Below are 12,301 nucleotides of genomic sequence, written 5' to 3'. Positions count from 1 at the left end.
TAGCGGCAAAATCGTTATACCGATTTGCCTAAGGAGCGTTAAGAATTGAACAAGCTGATATGGAATCGCTTGTGGGCCCGTATTAACGGATGTCTCGCACAAGCTACTGTCCATGAAGAGAATATATTGCAGTTACGAGTATTTGAGTTAGCTGTCTATCGCTTTCGGCATCAATTGTAGGCACCCAATGACGCTATCCTTATCGTGTCATATAAAGCATTTTTCCCGTCTGTGTGAAAATTAAATCGGCGAGGCTAAGTGGCACCTTAAGCTTAGTGACAAAACCCCCGATCGATCCCGTTAAATGCCCCCAGTAAGTAGTATGGGGTATATCAATGAAGTCGAAGAGACGACAAGAATTCTTCGTGCAAGAAGGCTCTGTCTCTTAGACTCTAGCGAACCCGTTTTCGTGCAGTTTTCTTGCCCCCTACACCGTGACCTTATAGGCCGGGCGTCCATTGCGCCATTGGACGGCGTAGGTTCTCGCGTTGCTCTACGGCTCGCTTATGCTTTAATTATGCTGATATACTGGCTGGCTGTATAGACCGTGTACGCAACACCTTATAGGCGATGTCCAATTCCAGTTGGTATGAGCACTAGCCTCACGAATAGAGAGAATCGTAGTTCAGTAAGCGACAAAAATGAAAGAAGAACGCATCTGTAAGACAACGCACAGCCTTAGTGATATTGTATTTATATCATTTGTCAAACTTCTTTTGTTTATTTGTCAAACAAATATAATAATAAAAACAGTAAGTGCTTCATTGCACAATTATTTCTTTGCACAACTTTTATACAACTTTAGTATGTTTCGACGCATCTTCCCTATAACTGTTTTCCAATTGCATAATAATATCTAAGTAAATTAACGCGCATTATCTAACCGAAACTGTCTATACCAGCCTTCGTTCAAATCTGCGCCGTTTGATTTCTCTGACATGCAAATTAACTTTCTGTAAAAACGTGAAATTTTCTGAAGACATGTACATAGTTCTCCAACTTCCTCATCTAACTTATTCATCTCTCTCGTTTGCTATTTTCTGTTAGGTTTTCATAGGCAAATTTTTTTAATTCGAAATTTCCGTCACGTACCGTATACAATCAGCCAACGTCCGACTGAAGTTCAGAAGACGTTTAGCGTTTCAGGGGTACTGCTAATCATGGCGTACTGTCCACGGACGTCTTTAGGTCTCGGTAAGGGATAGCGGCGCACCCTATGTCCCTCTGTAAGCGCGTAACTATGTGGAACTGTCTAGGAAAGAAATTGCTGCTATCACATTTGCTAATAGCGTTCCTGCCATTGCTATAGAAGCGTTAGTAAAGGACGTTTGTTCTAGTTTGTGCCTGAACACTGTTTCCATTAAATTTTTACTTCTATTAACTGCTGCCACCGCCGCTAACATCGGTCAGACAGCGGTAACAATGGAAACAAGGCAAAAACCATCATGTTTGCTTGTTTCCTGAACGGGTTCGTGTGCGCTGAGGGAGGAAACGGAGAAGAGCAGACGGCTAGAACCTGCTTGGACAACGGCTTTTCTGCTACGGCCGCTGCTCTCGAACCACACATGTGCTCACATAGGTGCGAGCACAGTCTTTGTCATTTTTAAGTGAAGCCAGTACCGTAACATTCGGCAACAACAGCAGCAGCAGAAGAGGGCTCTTCTCGAATGACTGCTATGTTTCGTATTCAAGTGCTATTGAGGGGGTGGTAGTATATCTCACTCCCGTCCGTTCGACACTAGCGGAAATGGAAATCGCTACTAGTACTGCAGGGCCTTACAATAGAATGGCGGTTTTCTAGAAAATGACAAGCATGCCTTGCCGAATCAACTCTACTGATGAACCGCATCCGTCTAGATTGTCGGTTGTTGTTGTTGCTACTGCTGCCATGAGAGTCTGCTAAGACTCCGCGAAGGCGTCATAGTGTATGATGGTTGTTTTGGACCTTAGGTGCAATTTCGAGCTGACCTTTAAATATTTCCCTATGTAAACTGCGTATTTATGCAAAGAGTCTCGCTGGACTTACGTGGAGTTTATTTGATAACTTCACTAGAGGGCGCTGAATCTATAGATTTCTCTTACTTCTTCGATGTTATACACGTAAATTAGCTACTCACGTCTCGCCGCTCCCTAACGTCTACGATGTCCAATTTCTATTGCTGTTACCTTGATTCGGTAAGGAAACCGACAAAACATATTTGAAGTTCGGAGCAAGGGAACAACGTGAACGATGAAACGTCGCAACGCAGGCACATGGATTACACTGAGCAAATCGGTGGCGTAGCGAAGCCCATAGAGAGACGCTTCTACCTTTGAATTGTTTGGAATGCAACTATGCAGAATTCTTGGAAAAGGGAGGCGACACTTTTTCTTTAGCAGCCTAACCCGCCCCTTACTAAGAGGGTTTAGGTGTGACGGGAAACCACTGAGAGTTACAAATTTAGATGTGATTTGTGAGGTTCACAAGAATAATAATAAGCGAATATGACAGAAACGAGTAGAATATACCTGAATTACGCAAGTATTAGCTCTTTTTTTAGTAGTCTAGGCTGATTACGATGCTGTGCCCCTGTAGAACATCAAATTGATATTATTCAACTAAGTAGCTCACTGATAGACTGCCTGATTAAATGTGTACACTCGATCTGTTTTCCTGCCAAATAAAATTCCCACATTACCTGGTTCTAATAAATCAAAGATAAAAAAAAAAAAAGATCCAGCCAACCTTTGCGAAATCATGCTGTTACCTTGAAAATTTCTAGTTTGTTAAGGATGCTTTCAAGGGTACGCTAACGGAGTTATCAAGGCAAGTATACGGAAAAATCTAGGGTTAAGGTGCCGTGTCTAACTGAAAATAACGATACCAAGCTCGGACCGGAATTCGAGACTTAAAAAGTGGCAGATGATACAGATTGACATGTCAGAGCGATGATTCTTGTTGAGGTGAAGGGCATTACAAAGTGCAACGTAACAGGCGCCCGATGGCGCTGACAGGAAGCCCTGAAAGGGCAGTCAGCTCTCTGAACCCCGCTAGTCTGCCTTTACGTCTCGCGGACCATTGTTTTATGACATAAGCATAACTCCCTCGAACCAACTTGTAAAATATTTAGGCCAACGATCCCTCTCCTCACCTACAACTTTTTTATTTTCCCTTACCTAAGGCAAAAAGCCACTTAATCAGCTTTCTGAGCACTTTTCATTTTCCTTTCCTGTTTCCCTACACCAAGCAAGCAATATTATATTCTTTCATAGACGAAACCGGTTTTTGCTGTTGAAAATTATTTTCACCCTTGTCGTATGTTTCAGCTGTTCTATCCAGCACTGCAAGATTACATCCACCACATGGTTGGTATAGATAGAATAACCGTGCCTGGCCATTTTTCTGCATACTGGTAACCAGCCCAAAAGTTTGCTAGACGGGTCTTTTCTCATGATCTCATAATAGTACCCTAACTAACTACCGGCAGTCATGTCGTGAATGCGAGAAACGTTTATACATCGCCTACACTAGTGCAAGAAGTTCCAACATGGATCTCCCGTATATAGAATATTTTTTTCGTCTGTTTAGTATGCTTCAAAGGGCGGTCCGAACTGAACGAGCGCAGAAGTGCCTGCTACTGCCTGCCTAATGGTTTCCTCTTTGCCACTGCAAAAGAAAGGGACCAAGAGCAGTCGGCCACATGGGTAGCACGGAACCATCCGCAACCTTCATTTCTCGATCGTTGTTCTCTTGCGTCGCTGGCAACGCGCAATGTAATCATGTTAAGCCCTATTATGCTATCTCAAATATTTCTGAGCGGGAAGAGGGACGGAGCTAGCAATGATTCCACTAGTAGATTGAAAACCCAGTCAAGCCCCATCTGGAGCCATAGAATGTGACTAAGGGACAAAAGACGCCCAGATAGAAAAGAAGACGAACAAAAGGGTATACGAGGGCAAGAATCGTATAAATTTATGCACACAAAAGCGTTTGATTTAAGTAGAACTGTTCTCCATTTGATTGGGTGGCGGAATGATTCGAGAAAAGCCAGGCATTAGCGCAAATAGAACCACACTTTTTTTGTCTTCTATTGATGCTGTTCTTCATACGCCAATGAGAAACTTGTGCTGATCACAATGATGCTCTTGTACATGTGTTCTTGATGGAAGCCTTCAGATTTCACCGTTATGTCACCTACGATAGGCTCAATGTTGTTTCCGTCAACGAAGAACAAATAGCACATGTTCCGCCCAACGATGGATATAACCAGCCGATAATGTACAGGACTATGTTCATTTACCGAATTCTCTTGACTTGTCAAGTACCCCGGTGAATGTCGTGGGTAAGGCCACATGGCCTCAGGGTAACTTGCATTAGCTTCTTATAAGGAAATCGCCTTTCACAGTAGTCATTTAATAATACTACACATACGAGCGGTATAACAGAATTAAGTTGGTGCCACCTAAAAGAAGCAAGACACACTGATTGGACATGGACTAGCTACGTACAAACAATCATAGTGCTTGTGCCTCATAGCGTGGAAAGGTATTACTGCCGATATGTCTATAATCACTTCCACAGCAATCAATGTCTTTGCAAGTTTTCGCCGCTTTACCTGTTGTTGGCCTGTGAGAACGTCCTTTCATTTTGATAAATATAGTGTCATATACCTTTTTGCGCTGCTTCGCAGTTTGTGCTCTGCAAGCAGCTATAAATATCTGGTAAAGCTCATAAAAGTACAAAATGCTTCACAGAGCGCTTTCCTTGTTAAACGCTAATTTCGTACGGTTCATACCTTTCCACCGTTATTATTGTTATTTTATCTATTTATAACCGGTTATATGCCAAATGCCTCATGTATCAGTGAGACGATCAAGCACCTGGCACGAAGACACGCAATCAGACTGGACCGCTCGCAGACCTGGAAGTCTGTGTGATTGCCTGCAAGAAGCGTCTGTAGGTATATCTCTGTGAATGATGCTCAGGCGGGCATAAGTGCCAACTATTTTATGCGCATTTATATGGGGAACAGGGAACAGAGTATGCGGCATATCAAACGCCGACAGCTGCGGCCCTATCACTCCCCATCTGTTGACGTTAATTGCATAGAAACCTTGCAATTGAAGGAGATGGCAATGCTATACGGTCGAGTTGCCAAATATAATTAAACGCAAAGCGAGATGAGTCAGCGCGCCCTTCGGTGATAACATTAGGTGATCTGGCCGGCCAAATCGACACTCGGTCAGATGGAAGGGGCGCCCAATGGTGAGAGGTAGAGACACAAAAGTAGAGACATTACACAGAATATAATGGCCTAGTCTAACAAGGGTTATAACCATTTCAAATTCGGTTACTAATGCTGTCCGCATGTGGAAACTAAATGCTGGCTAGTGTGTGTGCAGGGTGGGCGCGTTGGCCTATATGTGACAGTCAACTGGCTCAATGGGCCTGCCGGCTTTTTTTCTGGCTGATTTTGCTGTGTGCCTTTCATAAACGCCGGCTGACATAATATCGTGACGTGACGTAAACCGGAAAGGCTGCTTAGCGGGTTTACTAATCTCTCGGGAAGATTCTGAGCGAAAACTGGCCGACTGCAAGAGCTTTGGTACGGTAGATCGACAGGGTTCACGACACATATTACACAACCTGTATAAGTAAAAAAAAAGTTATGAAGCTTGAAGCCGAACCGAACGCGCATGTATTCCCGTATCTAATTGCCGGTTCAAATATGAGACAGTTTAACTGGTTATAAATTTCTCATGCTTGATGAGAGATTAGCCTTAGTGACCTACGAAAGGCTGTGCTGTTTCGGGTAAATAATAAACATGCAACTACAGTGCAGCTGTAAATATTAATTCGAGGTAACGATACTCACACATGTAAGATCTCTTGATGAATGTTATAGGTAAGAAAGAGCGAGTAATGGTATTAGTGGTGGTAAAGGGAGACAAGTAAGTAAACGAAAAAAACGACAAGAATCGTGAGCGCGGCATGAGAGGTCTTGACGTGTCCAATTAGCTCAGAGCACGGAAGCAGCAAGCAACCTCGGGTAGCTCTAAACGTGAAAAGGTAGGTAAAGCGGAAGGGGGGGGGGGCTCTGAACCTCAACTAACAAGGAGCCAGGAGCAGAAGCTTATGCTCCGTTCACAGCGACATAGCGCAGCTCATTTGACATGTTCACTTTGGCAGTTAATAGGTGCGTTTTTGTTTGAGCTTGAAAAGCTGTTCTTAATCTCTTTGTATAACATTCGCCACAAATTAAGGTTCGTGTAGACAAATGCTATAAGAAATAGCTGTGACGTTATTGAGAGGCACGACACCCCGCAGGCTGGTTATTTAACGCTACGTAACTGAATAACTGAACTGGTAGCCGTAAGAAGGATGATCTAGAGGGTTTCATCGATAATGTGAGGCTAATAATTGTTACGGCGGTGCTCCTAGAGATGCGATTTAAACATGCGACTTTGACAGAAGTGAGCTGTGGCCATTTTTCTTTATTGCCCAATAAAATTCTGTGCGTATGATCAGATCACATCTTATATACAAGAGTTAACAGAATACTATCACACGAAGTGAATCGGTGCAATTATATTAAATGTTATTATTGCAAAGGCGTTACACCGGTTGTAGTATCGATAACGATTATCGTATTGCTTTAAACCAAAGTACGTTGCGAGTGTACGGGCGACGGCTATCGGTGGCAGTCGCGACCGTCGACGTGCCCTTCCTGGGACGCCTGCAACAAGTCGGCAAACACTGGTCCAAAAAACGAACTAAAAAAGGCTCAGGTATAACGTTCTGTGCTAAAATGGATACATACACGGGTTTTTCAAGGTGGCCTCCTGATTCCCCTATCATCTGAGGGCAACTACCACTCGTATAGTAATGGCACCGCGCAGTCATATCGAAACAATCATAGTGGCAAAAAAAACAATTACAAATATAATACGATTTCAAGTATTCAGTTCTCGAACACAGTTATGATTGTGCATAATTATTTATTTACGTACCACGTAACATTGCTTACATACTAAACACATACACTTTATGAAGAATAAAGTTCTTCATCACTTGCCTTTTGCTATATGTTATGCATCTATGTGCCTGAATAAGTTCCTTCCTACAAGTATTCTTATCGAAGGACTCGATCGATTCGATATTTACTTCTTCTACCATTTGTGCTAGAACAAGTTCATGAAACCGCTGGCAACTTTATTTTGATGTAATGAATGAAATACATTTTTTACATTAGGTGGCGTTGCTTGTGCATTGATTTCCATAACACGCGCGATTCATATGCGGGGTGGTGGTACTCCAATAGACGATTACAGGTAACCCCCTCAAGCTTCGCCTCTAATTTGGCTAGGATTTCTGCAAATGTCTGCTTTACGTATCTATACTACAACCGAGTTACCTTATAGATATCCAATCGTAAAGAAGCATGGCTACTTTAATCTTTCACAATCAAATAATCAAGAAAAAAAGGATTGTCGAAGGCTACCGTCGTGCCCGTTCTAACAACGTGAGGTTTTCAAAACATTGATGAGTACAACGTTTTAAAGATGAGCGATTACATGCTTTGTTTTTACTGCTTTCATTCCCTGTGGGATGCTGTCCTAGTCTGTAGGATAGTGACCCTAAAGCTAATGCAGTTAGACATGCTACCCACTGAGTTAGTTCCTAAAAATAATGCTCGAGCACAGCAGTCACTATGGCAGCGGCATCGTTGTTGTTATTGAAAAAACTTTTTTTCTCCTCATGGCCTGTCTGCTTCACTAACAACTTTGACTACGTCAGCCGCAGTATGTTTGGTATTTAATGGTTAATTAGAAAACTGATCTTTGATTACCTGTAATATGCTGTGCGAACGCATTGGTTGGTTACTTAATAAATCTGCTCGCCCAGCCCTCGAATCGTTGGAGCAGCAGCCAATTTTACCGAGGACCGGAGACGGTGGACGCAAAGAGATCCCTAACGCATTATAGGCGCCATTTAGATTCGGGTTGTGGTCTAGGTTCGAACTCGGACGTAGACAGACACACTTCGTTTCTAACTGGGAGCCAGTCGTCTGATGAAATGGCTAAGACGATACTGGACGTAGAACTCTGGTAGCCAGCGCTCTAGAGAAGACATAGTTTACACGCCACTAAGCCACACTTGCATCGAAATTCAAGGTTGTTTCCGTGGTCAGACACAGGAGCTTTTCACAAGGACGGTGAAAGCATTTGGAGAGCGTGGATTTCACTTCCACGACAACCGCGGAATAGATCGTGGCCTTAACAACTCACTATACTATAAAGGTTGATGGAATGTCGCCCATGGGATAACCAATAGGAGACACAGACACGGCAGGTTGTACAACGTGACAGACCCCACCCCGCATAAACAACTCACAATAAACAACGAGTGAATGATATATTTCTGCGATGACTAACATAGGAGGTAGTGTTACGCGGGGGAACGAAATGAGCGAGAGAGATTTCCGAGAGATTTAATCGTGAGAAGCGTAGTCGACGCTGTGGCCAACCGATATGCGCGAGACTTAACCTTTACAGCTTTCTCTTCTATAAATATTCTCCACAGTTGTACTCCACATACTAGTCCTTCCGTAGCGTTCTCCTTGTCCTTTTGTGTGATAATATTCCCAACCACGATCCCGTCTTTCTATTGCAGTTTCCCCAAGAGTCTTGATGACTAGTGTTCTGTGAACCAATCAGACACGCCATGGGATCGTATTTGTCCAGGCTGCCCCGGACTGGCTAACCCTAAGTGAGCAGCGAAAGAGGTTCATGTGTGTACAGGGACACTCGACGCTGGATGCGAGCATTTAGCTTTAAAGGAGCAGAGCAAGTGCGACGGATGTATGGCATAAACCGCTTCTTGGTAACTCACGCCGTGAACAACGGCCATCTTGTCTGAGTGTACGGCCAAAGCGAACGCTTTTATTCTATAGTGAAACAACGCTGCTACCTAGGCTAAGGCGTAGCTTCGTTGACTGCTGACGCATATTTAAATATGCTATCGTCTAACAACACCTTTGAACGACAGGGGCATTTGCCACACATTACTACTTACGCTGGAGCTGCGTATCTAAAGAGCCAACGGAACAAACCGGTCGCGTCCATTAACGTCGCTCCTGTATTTGGTTTTTCTGGCTGTATTCAACGCTTTATTTTGTTGGACGTTACTGTAATAATTACAGAGGCTGTACTATTAATCATGGAACAGGTCCGTCGTACTTCTAGACAAAAAACAAGCAAATAAATGACTATTTTTACATGGCCGACAGTACCGACCGCTTGAAGAAACCAGCGGAGTCTTTACTTCTGTTTGGACAGCCCTAGCGATAGCAAAAACCACACTTTTTGACAATCGACCTAAGTGGGTCGAAGTGGGCCAATTAGAGTAGATGTGTCTGAACATGACCAAGCTATGTTTTTAGCGCCAGAGCTGCTGTAACACTGAACGACGGTTGATTTACGGTAATTGCTTCTACATTCTATTCTAATGATAAATTCAAAAAATATATGCAAACATCAACAGTATTATGTTATTATTTGTTTATTGAGTGTGTCTGCATGCCGGCCGCAAATAAATAATTTGATTGTGGCTACATTTCGTCGCTCATAATGGAACCGTACCGTAAGCTTGTTTTTATTGCAGCTGTTATTCTTATTAAGCATTGTTATTATTATTATCGTTATCAGCATGGTCGTTACTGATATGCCCGACAAATGGAAAACATCGACAAAATCATAAAAAAGCCCAAAGCATAGACTCATACGAAAAATGGCCCGCCATTATAAATACATGTCATCATTAACTTTTCGTATTTTTATATAACAGTCACAGACACAACGCTGACCAACTGTATCATTAAACTTCTAATGAAATCACGATCAGGCGGTGCAAGATGACCTCAGTTACCGACCACAGTCATCCCGTGTCAGCGGCTAACTATAATAATTATAGCGCGTGATATTGCGTTCCAGTTACCGCATCCAGTTAATAGAAGGTTGCTGAAAGAGGGGTAAGGCAAACGATCCGCTCAGACGGATTTTGCTGGTTCGTTCGCAAGCGGTGAACAATGCGTGACTTCTATTCGTTACTAGTCCTATATAATATTCGACATTATGTCCCAGCTGTCGGATAATGTTTAATAACTAGGCCGGACGTAAAGCTCGGCTATCACGGGGGTGCCACGTTCGTGTAAGATCCAATATTATACAGTGACCCCTGGAGAGGTATGTTACTATGGGAATAATATTCGAGAAGTTAAATTGTCAGGACGATGGATACTGGCATAATAACATAGATTTAGCCACGTAACTTCGCAGCTACTTACTGCCTTCCAACTTGAATTAAGGGAATGAGAAAGGAAATACAGATAACAGTTGCTGCTTTTCATCATCTGTAGTAGATGATAAGCTAGTTCATAGTTGTTCGGGCTGAACGTTTCACCTTCAACAATCATATGCTCAGACCGCTTTTAGTCAAGGCACTCAAAATGCGTAAGAGATTAGGGAGTGATAATCATCGGATCTACCTGTCAATGATATTGTAATCTTGCTTGATTACTGCACAAAGGCTATACGTACCGAAAACCACAGCGCTGAATTCCTTAACCTATTTTTTTTCAATTTAATATATGATCACGTTGTTATCCAAAAGTAAATGCTTTGAATTTTATAGCCGTCGGACCTTATCAGATCAGAAGCCCGACCCTTGCGCAAATGCCGTGTTTACTCCATTTAACGTGTACTTCGTATGCATCCTTAAAATTTGTTCCCATTAAGCCATCATAGGGGCTCCTTTTTTTTGTCAACATCAACGTGCTGTTTATTACCCCCGACAATCAATGCAAACTTCCGTCAATAAAAGAAAGAGAGATCCCTTAGCAACTAATGCGGAGGGTGGATAAATACCCAAAGAAAAGGAGACCTTCTTTCGCGTTTTTTGGGACTCGATTCGTGGGACTATCGAGTCAATTTAACCCAGGTTTCGAAAACTACGCTACCACCGCACCTGTCCTTTCAGCTACCCATTTGTGTTGTCTTGTCTCGCATACATTTTAGATACCCTAGACAGAGTCACTTCTCATTTGATAGGTTAACCGTCTTAATAAAGAGCTAGTCAAAATCTAGATTAGGCAGTCCCCAAGCTTACTGTCGTTATCGAACCTCTGTTCCTACCCTATCTATGCAGGGCAAAAAGAAATCAGTACCGCACCGGAGAGCTTAACTGGTTGGTGCTCTTCCACTTTACAGTCAACCATCGATCAATTGATTAAGGTACTTTATCGTCCCCGAACTGTCCTATTTACTGCGCCTTAATTTCCTTCTAAAAGTAAATAGATAGCTAGTAAGACATTTAGAAATTTCATACGCAATTAGCACGGTAGATAGTTAACACGTCTGTGGGGTAGCTATCACAAAATAAAAGACGGCAGATATAGAATAAGTATTCTGAAGATCTAGCCGATAACAGATACATTGATGGTGTTCTTATGAATGTTCTGTATTTCAATGAGCAACCGTTCAAATTTTCGATCACAACGATTTTGTTCTGCAACTGAATAATGGGTTCTGATTGATGGATTAACTCGATAAGCTCAACGCGAAGACAGAGTGTCCCCTTCAATAAAGGCAGGCCCCATAATGACACACAGTAGACTCTGAATGATGACCGCTTTGTGGGACATTTGCTTCAAATCGCATTACGCGTGGATGCATATACGCATAATGGCAAACTTTCTAAGGTGCTATTGTTGCGAGGAACCAAAATGGAGCTGGTGCTGAAGTCCAGCTAAACTATCTAACCATAAAAATGCTTATTATTTTCATGGAATTCTGAATAAATAGATTCATTCACATCTGTCTGCTGGTTTATATACTCAGCTACCTAGTACAAGCTATGCTTTATTTAAAAATAATTTTCTTAATACTGCACAAATATGCATGGATGGTATACAAGGATATTTAGTCACAAATGAAAAGGGAGAGCCGAATTACATCAAAGATAGGTATACCAAAGCGTATCTCGTATATATATGGCAGTCAAGGTTGTATAAATAAATATATGCTAAAGTTAACCGGATTGTTGGAAAACACGAAGCATGAAAGAGGTATCATAAGTAAGTCACGTTTCTAAAGTTACCACCATATTTTTCTGTAGGCATATCAGCTGTGCCAAATACATTCGTAGAATAGTTTTCGCTATAAAATTACACCGATAGACCCCTCTTATGTTTTTGACCTTCTCCGCACCTTTTGCAAAAGACTTTCGTTCTGTCCTATACTCTGCGAATGAAAAAAAGTTTTT

General features: G+C 42.3%; 1 protein-coding gene across 17 annotated transcripts in view; it reads right to left on the bottom strand.

Moving 5' to 3' along the window:
- The window catches only part of Dpp10 (Dipeptidyl peptidase 10), a 329,746-nt gene that overhangs the window by 83,564 nt on the left and 233,881 nt on the right, over positions 1–12,301 (bottom strand). For 2 of the 17 annotated variants that reach the window (XM_086991333.1, XM_086991334.1), the window contains exon 1: positions 7,830–7,868. The exons of the other annotated variants lie outside the window; for them this stretch is intronic. In XM_086991333.1, coding sequence (XP_086847459.1) covers positions 7,830–7,853 — 24 coding nt within the window. In that variant the 5' untranslated portion in view covers positions 7,854–7,868. Of the gene's footprint in view, positions 1–7,829; positions 7,869–12,301 lie in introns of those variants that run through there. 17 annotated transcript variants of the gene reach the window in all.

This window comes from Varroa destructor, unplaced genomic scaffold (assembly GCF_002443255.2).
Source record: "Varroa destructor unplaced genomic scaffold, Vdes_3.0 BEIS01000005.1, whole genome shotgun sequence".
NCBI lineage: Eukaryota > Metazoa > Arthropoda > Arachnida > Mesostigmata > Varroidae > Varroa > Varroa destructor.
This window is presented reverse-complemented; position numbering and strand designations above follow the sequence as displayed.